We start from the raw sequence: 23,600 nt of genomic DNA, 5'->3' as shown, positions 1-23,600 counted from the left end.
CATATATTTTTGCTGTGCTGGTCAATATGGAAGGATAGTGGACTGAACAACCAGGTCAACCTGGATAGCCTCAGCAGTTTGAATGATCACAGCTAAGAAAGAAGTTGATCTCATGAAGATATGTTGCCGTGTTACCCCTAAACCACATATTTCCTATTCTGCTGACCATGATACTGCTCCTTTCCCTCACCTGACAATGCTTTCTTATAACTCATGTGAAATGTAAATATTTGAAATAGCCTGTATCAACCTATATACTTCCTTTCTAGTATTTAAAAAATCCCTAGAATGGCCTGTTTAAGTAATGCACTTCCATCCCAAATATTCTTTTACATCTTTAAGTGTATACCAAAGCACAATTTATCATACATCATAAAATATGTCTGTAATCAATCACTGATTAGAATTCTGCTTTTTACAAAATATTGAGGTCAGAGAGTTGACATCATTAAATAGAAAGGGCCTAAGGGTTAGGATAAAATAAATCTAGAATTAGAGATCCTATTTCAGAATGTTTGTGTGGCCGGTTGATTGGTTGGTGGCCGGTTGGTTGGTTGGTTGGTTGGTCAGTTGGTTGGTTGGTTGGTCAGTTGGTTGGTTGGTCGGTCGGTTGGTCGGTTGGTTGGTTTTTAGTGGCTTTGTGAACTACAATGTAAGTCCTAGAGCATTTGTTTTCAACCTGTGGGTCACAACCCCTTGGTAGTCAACTGACCCTTGTACCATCTGCATATCGGACATTTAGATTACAATTTATAACAGTAGTGGAATTGCAAGTATGAAGTAGCAAAAAAATAATAATTTTATGGGTGAAGGTCACCACAACACAAGGAACAGCTTTAAGGAGTCACAGCATTAAGAAGGTTTAAAAACTATCCTAGAGGCAGTAAGTGACCTGAGGTAGAGATAAGAGTCTACTGGGCTTTCTCCCCAGTCTGGTGGCCAATATTTTAATATTGTGTATATTTCATTCAACACAGAAAGATGAATTACGTTGAGTTCATCCTCAGCATTTAACAGTTTTTCAGGCCCCACATATGTCAATGGAATAGCAAATGAATGGGGTGAAGATGCTGGTTTGGGTGAGGGTGCATAGTCATTGTTTCTATCATGTGTCAAGCATATTCACCTCTTGGTTTCTACTCATCCAGGATTCCTGTTTGAGTTCCCATAATATCCTGTATGTGGTGGCATTGTTTCCACTGGGTGTGTGCTGTTAAGCTAAGCTTACAGGGAAAGTAATTAGCAGCGAAGTGCCTAGTTTCATTATTGTGTGAGCCTTGCAAAACAATTTAATCTTCTTGATCTTCCTACAAATAATGGAAATGATACTACCTAACTGCTACATTATCATAAATTGGAAAAATGGGATGTTCATAAAAATCTAATAAAAGATAGACATGGCATACACCTATAATGCCAGCACTAAGAATGCTAAGGCCTTGATTTCTAGGGTTCTGAGTTCAACCTGGGATACCTAATGAGATACTCGCTCAAAAATTTTTTTCAGTATAATGGCAAATACTTGTTTCTTGATAAATAACTGGTTCCTCACTTTCTTGCCTTCCATGTATTTCTGGAGCTTACTACTGATTAGGCAATATGCTGTCTTATGATCAAGAATCGATGGTGACTAATATCCTAACATCATCAACTCAGGGTTTCTACATAGTGGATCATCAAATGTGTGGTAACAGGCACATCCTACTTCCTGCTCAGTTGCTCTACCAGTGTTTTCACTAGGGATATAAGGTTATCTCACTTAAAGACATAACCACCTGAAGACCAACAGCTTTACTATAGGCAGCATGTCATAGGAAAGTCTCTGGGGCCTCTAGGAAAATACCTCAGCCAATAAGGAGAGAAACCCCAGGTAGAAACAAGATAAATCCAGAAGCCTCAACTCACCTGCAAGAAACAAGCCCCCTGTAGCATGGCGAAACTTGACGTCAGAAGCTCCAGAACTACATTGTTCTTTGTGAGGAGGAATTCTATAAAGGCTGCGAGACCAGTCAAAAACGCACCCAAGTTCAGTTGATGGTGCAAAAACTTGTCCAATAATGCATTGCTACGAGGATGGTTGTAGAAGATGAAAGCTAAAAGGTTAGAGAAAAATTACGGTTTGGTTTTCTGAGTAAAAACAAGAGAGAGCCATCTCACCACTTCTTTCTTATGCCTTCCTTCCCTCTCTTAGCCACAGAATTTTACACACCTACACAGTTGATGAGTCTCACAGCAATATATCTTTTTTTCAGTTACCATGCCTATTTAGAATGGAATTATTGAAATTCAACCCTCCATTTCCTTCTCCAATCTTTCTTTTCTCCTCTAACATGAAATTTCCAACTAACTGATTTTAAAAGTATTAGTATGCAGGCCGGCGAATAATAAATATGACAGAGCAGGAAGTTACAATTCAGTGAATATGCAGATGAATAAGCTGAAGTCAGGACCTTGCCTTAAATTCAGTCCCCTGGAAAAAAAGTAAATACACCATAAATCACATCTTGATAAGTGTGACAATATTAGCAGCAAGTAGCATCTGTAATATTTAATTACATAAACATATTCCAGTTTCAACTTACTGGTTTATATTAAGCTAGAAGAAAAGGATGTTCATTAAAGATATGTGAACCAAGCTATTAGTTGTTGCAGTTTTTTTCTGGCCCTTGTCCTCAAAAAGCAACAGGCAAGAATTAGTTTCTCCAGCTGAGAGGAAAGGGGCAGCTGCTGCCTAGCCATTTGTAGCTTTCAGGCATTCATAATCGATCTACATTCTCATGTCTTCATTGAAGAGCTCTTCCTTGCCCACCACAGTAATTTTAGAAAACAAACGAACAAAACATATCATTTATTTTGCATTAATCACTCAAAATTAGGACTTCCAATTCTAATTTTTTTTTTAATTTTGCAGACTCTACTTCATACATACTAGCAAAATTTTACCGCTAGCTAGTAGGTGGCAGAATATGTTAACAGCTAGCTACACCATTTGAGGATTCATGTTTCCATTACTCTGTGTTTAATTTTCTTTCATTGTTAAAAGTATTTTTTAAAAGATAATTGCTAAGAAAGCAAAGAAATAACAAAGATATTAGTGATTCCTCAGGACAGATGTTGAAACACTAGTAAATAACATTAAATGGTTCTATCTGCCCAATATTGCAGGATGAGTCAATAGAGAAGAAAAGCCATTGGCATGCTACAGCACATACCCAACTATCTTAATAAGGCTGGGACACTTTGCCCTGTCAAACAATACTGCACTAAGAAAACAAAGATACTTTATTACACAGGACTTATTAGTACCCATGTGCTTACTATCAGAAATAAGTACAAAAAGAAGCGAGGGCGGGGGAGACAAACAATCCTCCTCCCACATACTTACCTTCCACAAAGAAGGCATTTGATGCCATTAACTTGATCAAAGACATTGGCAGCGAACTAATGGTGAAACATAAGACCTTGGTCACACCCAGCATTATAAGGACTGTGTACATGGTGACATGTTGCCAGTGCAGGATTTTGGCCAACTGTATATGTTCAGGTGGTAACGTTTTTATTTTTCCAAACCGAGAAAATAGACCAATTATCCCTGTAGAAAAATCATACCACAGTTTTAGCAACATTCTACATGATTTTTACCTGCCACATACAGGCAGGAAGATATGACCATTGCTTTGTTCAATCTGCTGTATCCTCTTAAAACATTACTTCCTCTGCTGGTGGTTCCCTAACAGCTGTGTAGTGGCACCTTAGACTTTCTTAGAGGTTCAAATGCTCACTAAGATAACAAATTTTAGTCTAAACCAATGCTCATAACTTTGGTTAAATGTCTATTCCAATCTAATATCTAAGGTTTACGATACTGTCTTACAGAAGCTGACTGTTCATTTTTAGCTGTTGGACCTTTGGATAGCCACTAGGTTGGCCTTTGTTTCTGGGTTCAAAACCAAAATTAAAATTTAGCTTCCTCCAGCTGAGGATAAGCAAGAAACCCTAGTCAATATAGCAAGTGGTATAATCAGTTATACAAACACTTGAACCTTCTCAGATATGTAGGCTTGCTTATCAACATAAGTTTACAGATAAGTTATTCTCTTTGGAAACACTGTTAATCATATCATTAAAAAATGTAATGTAAAAATGGAAGGTTTTCTCTTTTACAACAGACATGCTGCAATGAAACTAAAAACAGACCATTTTTACAAAATTCCCAAAAGCAATGAAAAGACCTCATAAATTATATGACCCGACTATTTTCTCTAATTCGAGAAATGAGAAAAAAAGAGGGTGAGATCATAAAAAGGGCCTTCCTTAGCCTTGTCCACACTCTATAACCTGTCAGCAATAATTTATTGAAGCTTTTCAACAATCACTTGATTACTTTTCCATCACTTGCAAAATAGTTTCTAATAGAGTATATTCTTTTAGGGACCAGAAAATAATTGATATGAAATCATTTCAGATGATCCAAACAATTCCACAAGGAAAATTTACCATGATTAAATTGTGTAAATTAAATACTACAGCTAATTTGTTAAGAAATAGGCCTTCAAGAGACCACTTGAATCTCACTTTATTTCGGAATTAAATAATCATAAAAAGCAGATGGAGAGAGGGACCTGGGAGGGAGGGGGGATGGGAAGGGGAATGGTGAGTTCAGGATCAGGTGTGGGGAAGGACAAGAGAGATGGCTAGAAGGCCATGAAAATGAATGGAAATCTGCAACTGACAGGAGTGAGGAGGTAGGGGGGTTGGGAGGGTGATCTTCAGGAGGAGACAGAGACCTGGGATAAGGGAACCACCCAAGAATCAGTGGGAGTGACTCACTACAATGGGGCTGTGGAACTTGAAGAGGCCACCTTCTCTGGCCAGACAGGAACCCCAGTGAACTGATTAAGACACCAACCACCCACAAAACTTTCAAGCCAAAATTTATCCTGCCTGCAAGAAACATAGACACGGAAGATGGAACAGAGACTGAGGGAATAGCCAATCAAAAACCGGTCAACTTGAGACCCATTCTATGGGCAAGCACTAACCCCAACACTATTAATGATACTCTGTTATGCTTGCAGATGGAACATGTTGTCCTCTGAGAGACTCCACCCAGCGGCTGACTCACACAGATACAGACACCCACAGACAAACGTGCATGGAGTTTGGGGATACTTATGGAAGAATAGGAGGAAGGAAAGATGGCAGGTCCCAAAGGGGAATGAAACTCTGCAGGAAAACAGAGTCAACTAACCTGGACCACTGGGCTCTCAGAGTCTGAACCACCAACCAAAGAATATGCATGGGCTGGACCTAAGACTCCCTGCACATATGTAACAGATGTGCACCTTGATCTTCATGTGGGTCCAGAACAACTGGAATGGGGTTTATCTCATGAGCTCCTGACTGTATCCCAATAGTTGGGCAGCCTCGTCCAGCCTCAGTGGGAGAGGAAGCACCAAGCCTCTCAGAGACTTAAAGTGCCAGGGCAAAGGAATGTCCAGTGGAGGGGGGGCACCTGCTCAGAGGATGAGGGAAGGACTATGAGAGGGAGTGACCAGGCAGGGGACAGTGAGTGGCATGTAAAGTGAATAAGTAAAATAAAAAATTAACTTAAACAACAGACCTTTGTATAAACATAAAATGCCTTCTTTCTACCAAATTTTATTACATGGAAATTGTAATTAGAATACTTAATAATATTTTTGAATAAGACAGTCAGCTTTGGATTTCCTTGATTTTGTACCAAAATCTTTTTTATGCATATGCAAACAACAAAATTAAAACACTACAACACAGCTTACCTATTAATGCCATGACACTAATCACAATTCCCTCCAAAATTTCTGCTCGAGAGAAAAATTTGGGGGTAATAAGGGAGGAAGACCTTTTTTGCTGTTTACAAATATACTTCAAAATACTCTTTGTACTCCACCAAAGACCTAGGATAAGTATAAAGGATCCAGCCAGGAAGTGACCTGTAGCGTCCCCCAGAATCTACAAAGATAAGAATACACAGATGATAGACATTTCATTTGTGCAACATCACCAAATCCTTTCTCATCCCCAAACCACAGAGCAACTAAAGCTCTCTGATGGCTAAAGCACATAGTAGATCATATCATAGCATCAGCTATGGCCATAGAAAGTTAAAATTTGCTTTAACATTTGATCATGCACATTGTGAGGGAAGTTTTAAATGCCATCTGTAGCCCAACTTTCACAACAAAGGAATTAGTATTCCATTTTCATTAGAGGTATGAATTTATAGGAGTTAAATGACTCCCCCAGATCTCACAACTATTAGGCAAAATTCTGTCAGTTTTAATATAAAACTCACAAGGATTTCTTTAAAAGAAAACAGTACAGAGTTCATCAACCACTTACTTTTTAAGGATAAAGAAAGGTAATGTAAAACCTTGATCTGTTTATTTAGAATTTGAGTGATATAAAGTTGCCTATGATTTTTTTCCAGGTACATGATTTCAAAGTATCAAAGACCAAGTGTGTGAGGACTGTTTGCATTCATCTAACACTTGTGTGTTCCTCCACACACTCTTTTTAGCCCTTCATGTAGCAGAATTGGAGCTATGGCTTTAGTTCTGGCTAGCTGACTGAGCAAATGGCGTATATCACTGAAGGTTGAGTCACTGAAGTCTATGTGATTCCCCCAGCTTTCTCTTCCTCAGCCCTCTCTTCTGCATTGGCAACCTTGGCAGGGCCTGACTGCAACACAGAAGATTGGCAACATATTGCTTCAGATTTCCAAGGAAATAACCTTCCATTGGTCAATGATAGAGAAGAATCGGTCTCGAACAGTATGTGTCTATTTTGTGTGCAGCCCTTTGTTCAAATCTATTGGGACATCAACAGGACAATGATGATACATTCTTAAATCATTCTATAGGTCTAATACTAACTAGGTAAGAGCTATGCACAGTGATGAAAGAGGATTTCAAAATATCCTCTCATCAGAAAAGTAGGATTGCCCAGTTCCAGGCAGCCCCAGTGGGTTACTCCTCTGATATGCAAAAGGAAGCTCTGGGAGAAACCTGGAAGTTCACCCAAATACTGCCAGTATAAATAATAAAGACTCCAATAAACACCCTAGATTTTTCTTTCAGTGTACCCTTAAATTACACAAACCATCTAAGAGTCAGACCTAGTATATCTCAGAGAACCGAGCATAGGTTCTTGTCTGAACTCTGAAGAATGGCTTAGGACCTGTCTTTTGACTTCGCTGACCAGTAGTTCTTAAATAAAATGAGAAGTTATTCCCTGCTAATTAAGCATAAATTGGCACAGCTTTTTTTTCTCAAGTAATTTGACAAGTAGTGGAATAGATGAGCGTCTGCACACCTCACACCCTAGCAATTCTGTTTGCTATACATGCCCTAGACATTTGTTATACATGTCTTCTTCTCTTATGTATATGCGAAAAAATGACATTGCTACATCAAGAGTGGAAAATGAAACCACAAATAATATTAATATTCACAAATAATGATAATATTCAATTGATAAAATTCAAACTATATTAATGATGATATTAATAGATGAATTAATAAATAATATGCTATAGCATACATACAATGTAATTATAGTTAATATGTTTTATAGATAAATGACTGATCCCTTCCAAGTTTGGCAATTGTGAACAAAAACTGCTGTTAATACTCATGTTCCCCCCAGTGAACTAGACTATGGGGGGAGGGCGGCAATGGGGGGAGGGTTGGGAGGGGGACACCCATAAGGAAGGGGAGGGGGGAGGGGGATGTTTGCCCGGAAACCGGGAAAGGGAATAACACTTGAAATGTATATAAGAAATACTCAAGTTAATAAAAAAAAAAAGATAAAAAAAAAATACTCATGTTCAGTCTCTGGTATGACTAAAACTGTCTTAATTTATTTGAATAAATAAGTATACTTAGCAATATGTACTGATTCTTAATTTTAAGTGTTTTATATTTTAATCTAATTTTAATTTGTTATTTGATATTTTCATATATGTATGTTATGCATTTTCATTTCACCCCAAGCCCCCTTAAATTCCTTCCAGCCATTCCTGCATCCTCTCGACAATCTCATGTTCCTGTTTTTAAACAGCTCATTGAGTACAGTTAATAAAATCCTTAAATGCATGTACCATCCACCGCCTTCATTCTAAATAACTATTTTTATATGACAGGTAAAAGTGTAGCACTCGCCCCTCATCACACACACACAAAAAATCTTTTTATTTTGGCAGCAGATGGAGATAACAGAAATTGACAACTGATCAAAATGCAAAGAACAACTGGGTATCCCAACTGCTCACCCCTAATTAATGCATCTACAACAATCCCTAAGTCTCATGGAACACTGTTTTAAGAAAAAACTATAAGAGGTGAAAGGTCCTAAAAGACAGAGGATTAGGGGTTTGCTATTAGATAATGTTTTCTGTTTATGACATGGAAGGTATACCCCAAAATATCTTAACAATGTGGTCACCTAATGAAGACCAGAACCAAGATAACACACAAGTTAATATGCCAATATAGATGAGGGAACTCTCCCAAGGCTCTATCCCTAGATAAAGAACTACAGGAAATTAATGGCTGATTGAGAGGAAGAATTAGTTTTCTCAAGAAAGGAGACATCTAATAGGTTAATCAATCACAGATGGGTAAGGGGCATGGGGTCTTTTTTCTCACAGACAAGCACTAGGGACATGTGGAATGCTAAGCACATGGGCTTATTCCTTCAATGGAAGGAATTAAAATTCTATTTTCCACCAGCAGGCTGAAGCTGATGTGTTTCTTGTCTGATGATCTTTGTACAATCTATGTGGCTGGAGACTTTCTGGCACCAGAACTTCTTCTGACTTCTTTTTTTTTTTTTTTTTTTTCGGAGCTGGGGATCGAACCCAGGGCCTTGCGCTTCCTAGGTAAGCGCTCTACCACTGAGCTAAATCCCCAGCCCCTCAGAACTTCTTCTAAATGCTTCTAGTAAACTGGTTTTTCTCAGTCAATCTATAGAACCTACCTTTATGGACAGTGTCATAAGCACTTACAAAGACTTTTGATGTGGTTACATTTGATCTGTGTTTAGCTTTCAAATGTAAAGAGATTTTGGTATGTCTTATTGTACATATAGGAATCAATTAATCATCACAAGAATAGTTTTCACCAGATCTGCTGTGTTTTAGTATGCCTAAAATAAGCCACTCGGTACTATAGTATTTAATCTCAATCAGGGCTTTCTACCCCACCCTAGTCATTCAGTTCCCACAGAAAAGACACAAAACCTTTATATTAACAATAAGCCTTTAATGCACTAGAGCTGGGTGCATATATATATATATATATATATACATATACATATATGTATGTATGTATGTATGTATGTATGTATGTATGTATGCCCTTTAAGCTATTGAAATCTACTTCTCCATCAATAACCCTGAGTTAAAACTTGCCATGTTCTATCTGTGCAGCTCTTAACTCCAACTGGCCAGCCCTCATGGTCATGTTTTCACGATTCACCAACCACATGGTATCTTCTCTCCCCATCTTCTTCTCTCCCCATGGTCTCCTGCCTCAGACCCCAAGCCTGGAAATTGAAACCTCCAACTGCCCCTATTCTGCCCAGCTATAGACTGTCAGCATCTTTATTCAACCAATAGTTTTTAATTAAGGAGCAAGATCTCATAGCATCACATGGTATATGTGTGGATTTTCTCTTCCCTGAGGCAAAGTAGGGCTAGAATTTAGCATTATAATACATGGCAACAGACCAAACTTCAACATCTTGGTGTTAGACTCCCAAAGTTCTAACCAACACTAGCTACTGAGTCATGTTGAGCCAAACTGCCTTCTTCTTTTCCTTGGCTCATTACCCTGCTGCCCATAAAAGTCTCAGAGATCCCTGCACAGTTGTTAGATCTAAATACATACATAAATGAGTGACATTAAATGAACTCAGAAGGCTGAATATATATAAATAAACATAATAATAATTAAAGAAGTGGTGTTGAATTTTAAAGGAAGTAGGACAGACATAGATAAGTAATTGGAGTAGAAGATGAAGGAAATGATATAAATATATGTTCATCTATAAAATTCTCAAAAGTTCATATTTAACATAGATATAGATAGCAAAATTCTCAGAGATTCTGCTTCAATTAGTCTAGGCAGGCACAAACATGAACACTACCAAGTCTTGCCAAGGAATCTGTTATGGCCCTGTCTGGAATATTATTCATATACAAAGTCCAACTTAACCCTTGTACACTTGACCCGGAGCACATTATTTAACTTCCTCAATTATCAGCTGAGGATAAGCAGTCATAATACATGTTCTTGCAACATAGCAGGGACTGCCTAATATCAGAGGTTGTTTCTGCTTCAAACACTCCAAAGCTTTCCAGAGGGCTGCCTCACCCTTCTCTGGAAGAGATTGAGAAGATTTCTATGTCTAGGGTACAACTGGAGGGCCTGAGAGACACTGAGGGGAGTCTACTTTGCTCTGCCTCATTGATATAGGGTCCAGGGTGTTTTCCCCAATGTGATGAGTAAGGATGGGGAGTAGTATTAGATCCAAAGTTACAATTCTGGAGTCCTAAATTAGGAATAGTGAGAGAATAGAAAGTGTAGAACCACTGGTGTGAAATTCTGGTACATTGTGTAATCTGATACTAATCAAAACTTAGATCTTAGATCAGTAGTTCTCAGTCTATGGAAAACATATTTTGAGTTTGAGCCATGCACAAAATATCCAGAAAGCTATAAAATGTATCTATGATATCTAATTCCCCACCCCAACCTAGAATTTTAAGGAGTGAGGCCTAATACCGACATTGTTTGTTTGTTTTTCCAATTCAAGTCCTCCAGTACTAATACTTGCCAGGAGCCATCTAGGAGAGGCTAAAAGGTAGCAGATGATCTTACTGAGATGGCTGTTTCATATATATATATATATATATATATATATATATATATATATATATATATATATATATGAAACATATATATGAAATATATATATACATATATATACATACATATATATAAAATCACTAGGTATTAACCCACCCTCTTGGGCAGATTTCTGCAGATCAATGGAGATGTACTGTCTTGTAGTGATGCTATATAAATAAATGGATGGTTTCTTAATTCTTAATGATGATCCTATAAGAATTCCAAAAATTATACTGGCAATTATTAAGCCCTTTATAATAGGGCTGCTATTAAAGCCCTCTGATATGAAAACTGCAATTAGAGTTCTGACAGTCTTCACATGTCACACGTTAATTGCATCTTAGATAGAAAGCAGGCATCTACAACTTAGGACAAATTCCAAGAGGCTGTAAAACAACTAACCAAAGGTCACAAAAGAGAACTAAAGATTGATTGTAGGTGCCAAGGACAGAAGATAAAATATCGACTGGGCTTATCTATACAAAGTTTCAGTGCTAACTTTCTCACAAAAATTAGAGTTTTAGACTCCCTATAAACTTGTGGAGCTAGTGATAGATAATGAATATCTAGTTGTGTAATTACTCTTAATAGAAAGACATGTAAACATCTCTGTTGTAAATTTCTTATTCAATTTATTATTTGAATTTACGTTTGAACTGTTAGTGAACTTTTGTTTAAAAAATGTTGAAATGTTAATACAGAGGTAGGTTGTTATAATTAAAACCCTGTTAATATCTTCCACCTGTAATATAAGAAAATAACAGGAGACTACTTAGAATTTATCGAATAGAATTTGGGAAACATTGAGATAAACAGGAAGGAATGTAACCATACAGTTAATGAGAGGAAATTCTTTTTATAAATATATTTCAACTAACAAATAAGAAACAAAATGTAGCCAGACTTCTGGCTACTTTATGGGTTCCCTTTTTCTACCATGCACTCCACGTTTATTCCTTCCAATTCCCCAACTAGACAGGAGAGGAAGAAGGTTAGAGGGGGAAAGGGGGTGTCAGTGTTATTAGACTACTTCGCGCTGACTAGGGGCATCAAGTTCCTTGGGGCAGGTTTGAATTTTGTTATCAGGATAACTCCAGCAACCAGCAAACAGCAACCAACAGCAGCAGGGGGAGCAGCAGCTCCTCTCAGGCCTCTCCCAATTATATATGACTCCCCAAAATTCCAAATGTCACGTACTTGCAAATACTATCTGCAGCTGGCAAAGTCACACCATGACTGCTAGATCATGAAGCAAATCATAGTCTGCCGCTGTGGATAATCTACAGCAGCCACGTACCTCACACCTGGGGTTAAAACAAAAACATATTCCCATACATTTCTGGGCTTTTAAATGAACCAAAATTCCCACTACGACAAAATGGTAGAATGTAGACCTTTACACATTCCTAATCTGTGACGATGTTAGTCAACAATTGCCAGGATATGAGAGAGATACAGTCAAACAAAATGTTAACAAAATAGTCTTTCAGGAAGGAACTTCTCTCTCCAAGGATATGTACACAGTTAACAGTTGATGGGAATAATCCTCTGTAAGTAACTCCAATTAAACTCGGGCTATATGGACAAATTTGTTTCTCTAATCCTTTTGGTACCCTATATGAGATAAATAGATGTCTATGTCTCTTCAGAAAGAGTTTGCATGACAAGCTCACATACTTATAAAGTAAAGGTAGTATCAGTCACTCCCATTTATTCAGCTTATGAGGACATTGATACATATGGCATAACAGGCAAACCTACTAACATAGCAACTTAATACTGCAGCACACTACAAAGAAAACTGTCTGCCCTTGAGATCACATGGGTTTTGCTTTCTATCACATTCAATGGTATCACAATGTAATATTGACAAGTTGGAAAGTTCAAAATAGTGTGCCAATACAATGTAAATGTCACTTCATACAATCCGAACGTCAAAAAAATTCAAGTTCAGCCACTGTAAGTTGAGAATTATTGGTGGATACTTGTGGATATTGTGGGGGGTTTAGCTGTGTTTCACCCAACACAGACTTAAACAAGTGGGGAGAGATATGTAGATAAAAGGATAGTTAAGATTATTGTTGAGTTAGTTGATGGATAAACTATATTGCCTGTTGTATCTTTACCTTTGCTTAATTTTTTCTTTGAAATACAGAAAGATGAAAAATTACAGAGATCACATTTTTTTCTGCACAAGGCCTGATGACCAAACAAAGTATCAAAACTCAAGGTCATCATGAAATATTCAAGGCTTTAACCCCAAGACTTACAAAGGAGCAGTAGAAACTTTTAAAGCTGTTCTTGTAAGTAACTCTTCTCTTGATGTTGAGCTTCCAGTCTTACTTATACTTTACATGCTCCACTTCTACTACACTTAATGTTTACACACACTGCATCATTGTCCAGCTCTTCCCTGGAACTAGGAGTTCCTTACTCATCAATGCACCAAACCTGCACATAAACTGTACTGCATGATTTTGAATAAAGTCTTTAATTTTTCAGTTAAACTAAAGAATCCTAGGCTATCCTGCTTATAAATTAAACATGTGGAAAAGTAGTCCAATGCCATCTCTCCTTTGAAATCAAGATCACGTAGAAAAAAATGTATAGAAAAGGTAAGGAAGGGACACATGTGCAGGCTCAAGCCTCAGTTTCAGATATGAAAAGATAAACAGCTCCATGGAAAATGACTCTTCCATGTATTGAAAAATGAAGGTCAAATAGATTAGTCTTCTACCACAACTCTTGTCTATGCCAAGAAACAACACGTAAAGTTATTAAATGAGCTCTAAGAGATCCCCACCATTGATTCTTTTCCAGCTGCACATAAGTTCATGACAAAAGATTCAAGGTCAATGAAAATAAACAAAGGGAATAAAAAAGGAATCAGTAATGGGTAACCCTAGTCTGTCATTATGCAAAGTTGTCCACTGGGCATTACCTGTTCAACCTGGCTACTTACCTATGAAGAAGAGCAAGAATCTCTGAGAATACCCAGAATAGAGATCTGGAAAGTTCCCAGAGAAGCATCAGAAAGCTCTGTTGACATCTGCACAGGTATTTATGTCAATACCTGAAGTGACCTTAGCAGCAGTAAAGTCATAAAGTATAGGAAACCTGGTGATATTTTTGTATCCATGTAAGCAATTAATAATGTATTAGGGAAAATATAGTCCATATATGTTAATGAAATTTAAATTTCATTACTCATTCAATATTTTATCTGGCAACCCACAAAAAGATGTCCTTAGGGTGATGCCCATGTTAACACTTTTGGATAGAGACCTGAAGCACGTGTGCAATTTTAATATTTCTACTTCTGTGAAGATTTACATCTATGTAGTACCTTAGGAGAAATGGCTAGGAATATGTGAAGCAGAGTTATAAGATAGGACTAGATCCATCTATGTCCCCAGCTTTAAGCCCTTTTCACTACACTTCATTGACAAAGTAAAACAAAGTAAGAAATTAACAAATAAGTAGACATTTAACTGAGAATGAAAAATGGCAAAGGATTTGCCAGCGATCACATGACTTTGTGGTGGGTCAGAAATACTACTGTGCAATAAAAATAGATGACCCACAAAGATACCTACGCTACAACTCACTCCCTGTGGTCTACTCTGCATGCCCTAAGGCACCTCAGATATCCTACATATAATGGTTTCTGGATGTTCCACAGTGCTACTATTCGGTGTTCTTACCCAGTATTTCCACTGCTCAGTAAATAGTTCAATAATCAATAAACAATGTGATGATGAAATTTGCAGACAAATGGGTGGAACTGAAAAATATTATCCTGAGTGAAGTAACCCAGACTGAGAAAAACAAACATGGTATGTAGACACTAATAAGTGGATATTAGCTGTAAAGCAAAGGATGATCATGCTATAATCCTCAGACACAGAGAGGCTAAGTAAAAAGGAGGACTTGAGGGTAGACTGGGGGTAGGTGGGGTGGGAACAAGGGAAATCATATGGGGGTTGAGGAGAGAGAATACTGGAAGAGACAAATGGAACTGTGAGGTATTTTGGGGTGAAGTAGAAACCTCATGCAATGGAAACTCCATGGAATCTATGAGGATGACACCAGGTGAAGACTGCTAGAAGTAGGGGACATGGAGCCTGGTTCAGCCATGCTCTATAACCATGCAAGGCTTCAGTGCAGGAACTGGGACACCAATCCAGCCACCAAACCTCTGATTCAGGATGTGCTGAGAATGAAGCCTAACAGAAACATCATCAAAGAGACCAGAGATATTTCATCCAGCCACAGTTGGGAGCAGATCCAGAGTCCCACGGTCACATGTTAGGTGGAGCTCAGAGAGTGCTGTGGAGGAGGGAGAGGAAAGATTGAATGAGTCAGAGGGATTAAGGACACCACAAGAACAAGGCCCACAGAATCAACTGACTGGGACTCAAGTGAGCTCACAGAAATCAGTGAACCTGTATAGGTCTGACCTGGGTCTTCTACATAAAAATTATGGTTGCATAATTGTGGGGTTCCTAATAGTGGAGCAGGGGCTGTCTCTGACTCATTTGCCTGCTTTTTGGACCTTTTTCCTCCTAGTGGGTTATCTTATCTAATCTTGATGTAAGAATATGTGCCCGGCCCATACATATACAGCCATCCAATTAGACAAGATGGATGAAGCAAAGAAGTGCAGGCCGACAGGAGCCGGATGTAGATCGCTCCTGAGAGACACAGCCAGAATACAGCAAATAGAGGCAAATGCAGCAAACCACTGAACTGAGAATAGGACCCCCCGTTGAAGGAATCAGAGAAAGAACTGGAAGAGCTCAAAGGGGCTTGAGACCCCTTAAGAACAACAATGCCAAGCAACCAGAGCTTCCAGGGACTAAGCCACTACCTAAAGACTATACATGGACTGACCCTGGACTCTGACCTCATAGGTAACAATGAATATCCTAGTAAGAGCACCAGTGTAAGAGAAAGCCCTGGGTCCTGCTAAGACTGAACCCCCAGTGAACGTGATTGTTGGGGGGAGGGCGGCAATGGGGGAAGGGTGGGGAGGGGAACACCCAGAAAGAAGGGGAGGGGGAGGGACTAGGGGGATGTTTGCCCGGAAACCGGGAAAGGGAATAACACTCGAAATATATATAAGAAATACTCAAGTTAATAAAAAAAAATATGTGCCCGGTCTTTATTTATTTATGAGGTCTGCTCTTTTCTCAGGAGAGGTAGAGGGAGAGTGGATCTGGGGGAAGGAGGACATATGGAGGAGAAAATAGGAGAGGTGAGGGAGGGGTAACTTTAGTCAGGATGTAATATATGAGAGATGAATAAAAAAGGGAAATTTCATAGGTATATGACACATATACAGCAGATGACTGCCTGGTCTGGCCTCAATGAGAGAAGACTCCCCTAACCCTCAAGAGACTTGAGACTCCAGGGAGTGAGGAGGCCTGGTAGGGTGGGGTAGGGGGGACATCCTCTTGGAGGAAGGGGGAGAAGGAATGGGATGAGAAACTGTGGTAGACTGGACTATAAAACAATAAAAGTAATTTTTAAAAATTGTGGGTGTGGACTGGGGGCAGTGGAGATGGAAACAGGAGGATCGGGTGGAGAGATGGAGGGACAGAGTACTAGAAGAGATAATTGGGGGACATACAGCGGTGATATAGAAATCTACTGCAGGGGAAACTCCCTGGAATCTCTGAGTGACCCTAGCAAAGTCTCTGAGGATATGGAGCCTGAACTGGCCATCTTCTATGAGGCAAGGCACACGTCCATGGGCCTGGGACATCAACCCACCCATAAAACCTTCTATCTCCAATCTGTCCTGATTACAAGACATTCTGGAGCAACTGTGACTCAGAACTTGTAGGAGTGGCCAACCCAAGATTGGTCCAATGTGTGGCCCACGCCTGGAGATGGAGCCCATGCCTGATACTGCCTGGATGACCAGGAACTGGAGTCAGGACAGCTCTGAGACCCAAAATAGAACAAAACACAATTGACATAAAAAACAAACCTCAATAAAAGTATTCTTAATGATATCCTGCTAAACTCATAGACTAGTGCCTAGCCCAGTTGTCATCAGAGAGGCTTCACAACTGATCGGACCGAAAGTAGAGACCCACAGTCAAACACTAGGAAGAGCCATGAAAACCCTGCAGAAAAGGAGAAAGAAGTATTGTAGGAGCCAGAGGGTTCAAGGACTGAGGACAGCATAAGAACATGGCCCACAGAATCAACTAAGCAAGGCTCATAGGGGCCTACAGAGACTGAAGTGACAACCATGGATCCAGTAAAGGTCTGAGCTAGGTCCTCTGCATATACCTTGTAATTGTGTACTTGGTGCTCCTGTGGGAGTTCCAACAATGTGAGAGCAGGTGTCTCTGGCTATTTTGCCTGTGCTTGGGGCCCTTTCTTCCTACTGGCTTGTCATCCAGTCATGATGTGAGGGTTTGTGCCCAGTCGTACTGTATCTTGTTAGGCCATGTTCAGTGAGTATCCCTGGGAGGCCTGCTCATTTTTCTTTCTCTTCTTTTTATTTTGAAGGGAAACAGAGGAAAAAGTGGTCTGGAAGAAGTGAGGGGAGGGCCTGGGACAAGGAGAAGGAGGGGAAACTACGATTGAGATATACTGTGTGGGAGAAGAATAAACGGTTTCTTAAAATTGAAGAGATTACTAAGCCTAGGGGTGCAGAGAAAAGCCAGAAGACCCCAGGTGCACATCCATTAATCAATGTACAGTTTAACACTTGTGTAAACAGAGCTGAAGGTCTAAGAATTCAGTGCAAACTGGGCATTTAAAGCTTAAAATGTGTTGTGTGCAGTGTCTTATCTGCCCAACTTTGAAGAATACAAATTTCTATTTGCCTCCTGCTCTTCAGAGATGATGAGACAATATATTCCCCAGGCTGATTTGATAGCAGAGCTGAGACTTGAATCTGGTCTGATGACTCCACAGCCTAGCCTAAGCTCTTGTCAGTATGTTCTCACACATTCCAGAGACCAAGTGGTAGGTTGTAGAGGGCCGCAATAACATTCGCAACCACTAGTTGGCGCTGTCTTCCATTGCGCCCCACGTGGTAGGTCAGGATAGTCTCCGCCATTGCAAGATGGCTCCAACCTTCGCCTCGCCAGCCGGCCCCCCCTTTCAGGTAGTTAACTGTGCGCATGTGCAAGAGTGCCTTCCTGCCAGGTCTTTGCCCATTCCGGGGCGTGCCTGATGAGATCATGAGTAAGCAACCAATCAGGTGTGGATGCGTGCTCGAGGGTTAAATAGGCGCGCCTGGCCAGCGTGCGGGGCTTCTCCATGAGATAGGAATAAAGTATCACTCATAGCAAGAATTTCTATGTCTCGCGTGCTTCTTGCCGGCGGAAAGTCGCGCGTGGGACATTTGGTGCCGAGAAACCCGGGACAAAAACATCGCCGGCGCTACGAGAGGCCTCCGTTTCACGGAAGAAATTCAGAAGCTATGGAATACAGGTAAAAAACTCTGAGAGACCATGGCTAGCCTTGATCTGCTCCAACTCAGTCCCCTGCCGGACGCGGCAGGTACCGCTGTGGTTGCTCTGGCAACCCTCGGGCTTTTTCTATTGACCTTTGAGTTTCTAGCTACCGCCAAACGGCTTTGGAGGTCTAGTGGGAACTGCTCAGCTGTAACAGCAAAGCGGAGAGCGTTGGGGGCAGGGAGAGACAGTGCGTCAGAAACAGAGTTAGAGAACGAATTAAAGAGTTTTAAGGGAAAAAGTGCACTTAAGAAAAGAGACCCTCTCGAGGACTTTAGATCCGAGGGAGAGAGAGAGTGGGGAAAAAACGCCCCGGGAGAGAACAAGGGAGGAGATAAACAGAACACAATATTTTGGGAGAAAAATTTTGTCTTTATGCCTGTAAAAGGTGTACTTAAGCTCCGGCGCCGGCTCTCGGGACGCCACGGCATCCGTGCGCTGACGCAACAGCTTTGCAGAGCCATACTGATCAGATCTGATTGAGGCAGACCGCCTGAAAATTTATTCAGGAGAATCAAACAAAAGGACATCTCAGTGCCCGTGCACAGCCTGATAGAGTTAATGTAAGTGGGTTGTGAGTAAAATTACTCAGGGCTGTGTTTCACTTCCATACCATTGGCGAATGTCGGTCATACTGCCCAGATAATATCTCTCAGTGTCTTACAGAATTGGGTTTCAACACGTTGGTGGACTAGTCCAGGAATTGAGACAATCCATCGCCCATATCAGCTCCACTCGAGTGGATAGTCGCCGTGAACACCATCTGGCTTTTTCCCCTCTTTGTCTATTGTTTGTCTCTGGTGCACCAGGATGTCCCTATGTCTGTCAGTGTATGTCTGTGGTTTTCGTTTCTCGTTGTCTAAAAGTTTTATGTTTCATGTTCAAAAGAAAAAATGGTAAAAACTTTATCTGCCGGTTGTGCGCACCTTGACTTGGTTTTAACTCGTTTCAAAAAGGAACAAATGAATAAAAAAGTTTCAATCAGGTTTTTAAAGCCCTGTGCCTGGAGCCAGGTGTCTAGATTAGCTGGAGAAGCTGACCAGAAGCTAAGCGTCTACACGAGCTGATCTTAAAAGCGCCAACAGCTTCTTCATACAAGAGTTGATAGCTGTTTCTCTTAGAAAAATCCCTGACTGATTAATTGACTCAACAGGTGACAAGGTGCTTCTCTTAAAATCATTAACAAAAGGGTAAAAATGGTGTTTGGTCTAAATATTAAAGATAGGTGTAGCCATTTCAATTTTGTTTCTCATTGGTTTTAAATGTATAAATATGCTCTAACGCCTTGGTTATGGACTATTGGCTTTCAAGTTATTGGATATGGTTAAAAAGGTATAATATTGGTAACAGAAGTTGACATAAAGCTGATAATCTGGATGGAGTCATTCTAGATAGCGTGTGACATGGGCCAACCTAGGGAGACAGGTCTAAATTGAGGTAATATTTTTATGGAACTCTTATCCTAGAAACCAGGCTTCTAAAAGAATTTAGGACATTGTCCCTTGTTGAGGTATTGGAGACCACACCATTGTGCGTCCAAATGTAAGAATTGACAGTCAAACTTTGTAACATAATAGATAGACCTGGGGTGCCTTGGAGACTAGATTGTTTGTTGGAGGTTGAGTTTTGCTTTCCAAAGTTGTGGCTTGCCCTGAAGTTATCTGTATTCTAATGCTAATTTCCACTGCCTGGAGAACAGCTGCCTAGTCAAGTACTCAGAACTCAGGTGACCTTGTGGCTGTGTTCTGGTGTTACAAAGAGAACTTAAAGATTGTGATTAAGGATTGCCAGTGTTACATTGACTAACTCAAACTTATTTTTAATTAAGGAAAAATCAAACAGGTAGAGATTGTTACAGGATTTATAAGGATTGATGAGGTTTTAGAACTTGTGAGAGCATTACAGCCAGTTTCCTTACTCCAACTGCCATTTCAAGACAGATTTAGAGGATTGATTTTATACAATTTGTTTTCGTCATAACAATTGTGAGTTTTCATTTCGTGAGCTTGCTTATAATTTTAGAGAGCCCATGAAGTGATATCATTAAAATTTTTACTAAAGAATGGCTAATAGCCTTATATTATGTAATTTTGTCGCTTCTTCAATGTAAGAAGTTAGAACTTTAAATCTTTAAGTGTATATAGAAATTTTTACTACAAACTTTTGCTCTCTAAATGAGCTTTAATATTTGGGGAGTAGCTGTTAGACTACTCCAGAAAAGAGTATTTAAAACTAATTTTAAGCTACTAAAGATATGTTAATTGGCTAAGTACCTCACCTTACCAGAGGACTTAGGTCTTTGTTTGTTATCCTCATTGGAGATAAAGCTTCAGTTGTGTTAATACAGAATTGTAGGCTAGAGTCATGGAAGTATTTTAAAAAGCCAAACAACAGTTAATTGGTTATTACAAAATACTGATATTTGGCCTATTACATATACAAATTTTTCAGGCAAAATTGATAATTTTACTCTTTACATGCTTTTGTACTTCCTACATATTTGTGCATACAACCCATAGGAAATGCGCTTAGTACATTTATAGGTGGTTCATCTAATGAAAAGGCTACAGGTATGATTGGATCACTTGTTTATTCTCTTAAATTTCTATTGCTTCAACACAGATTATTAAATTCCATGCTTTAGCCGCTGTTTTTAAATGTTAAAAATCAAGCTTTCACTTCATATACTGATAGTCATTGTGTGGTTTGTGGTTTACAATTGATTTCTATTAATGCTTTATTGGAGACAGGTTTTCTACTTAAAATCAGTGAGTGATTTCAGTGTAAATTGTCTGATAACTCACTGTCCTTTCAGTATTCTGGCTCAGACAACTAAACAAAACCATAGACCCAGCTCTTTGAAAATGTTAATAGAGTTGATAACACACCCTCACGAAAAGAGGAAGATTCCATTTGTTTACTTTCAACTCCCAGCCTCACCCTACCGGCTCAGGGATTTCTAGTGTGACTAAATCTGGACAATATTTACAAGATTTGACATTTCTAATTAATGCTTATGTTTAGGTAAATAAAGTTTGTGAGGTGCTAGAAAAATGGCTTAGTGGTTAAGAGCACTAAATACTGTTCCTTTATAGGACATTTAAAAACTCAAACTGGATTGCCTGGGCTCCTTAACAAGGGAGGACAAGATTCCAGACAGATTATAGGCCTTACATAAGAACAATTAGTGAAAAAAAAATCTCATTCTTTATATATTCAATACAATTATACTAGAGACAATAATTTGGTATACAAGTCAATTTATAAAAACAAGTGCTCAGTGTCCTCAACTTAATCCTCAAGGACTTACCTTAATAAATAATATCTTTACTATATCTTTATAAATAAAAAGGGGGAGTTATCCCTGTATGCTAAAATATGCTCCTTTTATTTCAATTTTAAAATATTTCAATTTTAAAAATTTGGATGCCAAAGTTTATGGCACCCTACAACTAGGCATACTTCTGCCTAGGTGAAATAGAGAGATCCACTTATTGACATGTTCCTGTCCAGATATTTTATATGGGGAAGAGGGAATGTTTGTGTTTTTTCTACAGGATGCTACAGGAGTGTGCCAGCTGCCTGTGCTGGCTGGTGAGACTTGCTGATCCTGGGAGCATGAAGATTCAGCTCTCCTGGTTCGGGTCCCTGGAGTCATTCCTGTGTCCTTGGAGGAATATGGAGGATTCCCACTCATCTTTTGTCATCACAGAAATTCTGGCGTTGCTGCAGTCATTGTGTCCCGTCCCACCACAGCCTGCGCTCCGACCCTCTGTGCACTGTTGCTTGGTGGAAGCTGCTGTGGACTGGGGAACTCTGCCCTGGTTTTGCAGATCTCAGACATGGTTCCATTGCCTGCTGGTTGTTCCAGAGAAGAATGACCGATCCTGAACTGTCCTGGGAAAGACCTTGGCATTTTCGCTGCTATTGTAGCAGCCATTACTGCTGCAGCCATTGTGTCTGCAGTGTCTGGAGCTACCCTCCCCCAATCTATTGTTAGGCAAGCACAGTGGGTGAACTTTCTGGAGTAGTTACTAACAATTGGAAATTCTAAATTTCATTATAGGAGTGGCTTGACCACGGCCCTTGGTGGCAACAGCTGAGGAGGACCATATGAGGTGCCCACTACTTATCGGGAGTGGCTCTGTTTGGTGCAGCCCTATGCTGTGGATTAGTATTCATGCTATGGTTGGTTTACAAACTCAGATCTCAACAGTAACGTGACAAGGCCGTTATCACTCAAGCACTTGTGGCCATTGTACAAAGGGCCTCACCTGGAATTTGGTTATCTTGTTCAGGATTTACTCTGTATCTGAGTTCCCTGCTCCTGCACCCCATGGATCTGTGGGTCCATTGCACTGGGAGGAGAGGGATACTCTCTGTATCTGAGTTCTCTGCTCCTGCACCCCATGGATCTGTGGATCCATTGCACTGGGATTGAGAGAGACTCAGCGTTCCTTTGATCAGCCCTTGCACATCGCTGAGGTTTCCTCATTGCACGCGATAGGGTGATCATTTCTGCTATAAAATTATATAAATTATAAGGGTGAGATGTAGAGGGCCGCAATAACATTCGCAACCACTAGTTGGCACTGTCTTCCACTGCGCCCCACGTGGTAGGTCAGGATAGTCTCCGCCATTGCAAGATGGCTCCAACCTTCGCCGCGCCAGCCGGCCCCCCCTTTCAGGTAGTTAACTGTGCGCATGTGCAAGAGTGCCTTCCTGCCAGGTCTTTGCCCATTCCGGGGCGTGCCTGATGAGATCATGAGTAAGCAACCAATCAGGTGTGGATGCGTGCTCGAGGGTTAAATAGGCGCGCCTGGCCAGCGCGCGGGGCTTCTCCATGAGATAGGAATAAAGTATCACTCATAGCAAGAATTTCTATGTCTCGCATGCTTGCCGGCGGAAAGTCGCGAGTGGGACAGTAGGTTTGAAAGAAAAGGATGTTTCTACATGCCAGAGCAATGCAGGATAAAAACAGAAATTTGCCATGGTGGCTAGATTTAAAGTTTGGATTTTATGTCTTCTGAATCTCTGCTAACAATCTTGACTGCAGGGCATGTTTCTCTATAAACTGAGGAGAGAAAAGCCAAAAGAAAGAAGATGAGAAGTACACCATATTCCCTCAAACTGTTCCTCAGCCAGAAAGGTATTAAGAAAAACT

At 40.0% G+C, this 23,600-nt stretch overlaps 1 protein-coding gene and 1 long non-coding RNA gene across 17 annotated transcripts in view; one reads left to right on the top strand and one right to left on the bottom strand.

Moving 5' to 3' along the window:
- Positions 1 to 23,600, bottom strand: part of Tmem45a2 (transmembrane protein 45A2) — a 51,207-nt gene that overhangs the window by 5,370 nt on the left and 22,237 nt on the right. For 8 of the 16 annotated variants that reach the window (XM_087576578.1, XM_087576579.1, XM_087576587.1 and 5 more), the window contains 3 exons: positions 5,802 to 5,994; positions 3,386 to 3,592; positions 1,906 to 2,093 (listed from right to left, as the gene is read on the bottom strand). In XM_087576578.1, the coding sequence (XP_087432704.1) occupies positions 1,906 to 2,093; positions 3,386 to 3,592; positions 5,802 to 5,994 (588 nt within the window). The remainder of the gene's footprint in view (positions 1 to 1,905; positions 2,094 to 3,385; positions 3,593 to 5,801; positions 5,995 to 23,600) is intronic. The other 8 variants (XM_087576580.1, XM_087576581.1, XM_087576590.1 and 5 more) reach the window with 1 other exon arrangement.
- On the top strand, positions 18,229 to 22,087 carry LOC148002575 (uncharacterized). Its single transcript, XR_015633397.1, has 3 exons — positions 18,229 to 18,413; positions 18,825 to 18,999; positions 19,093 to 22,087. It is a non-coding gene; the product is annotated as an uncharacterized LOC148002575 (long non-coding RNA).

Source organism: Rattus norvegicus, chromosome 11 (genome assembly GCF_021556685.1).
Source record: "Rattus norvegicus strain SHRSP/BbbUtx chromosome 11, alternate assembly SHRSP_T2T, whole genome shotgun sequence".
NCBI lineage: Eukaryota > Metazoa > Chordata > Mammalia > Rodentia > Muridae > Rattus > Rattus norvegicus.
This window is presented reverse-complemented; position numbering and strand designations above follow the sequence as displayed.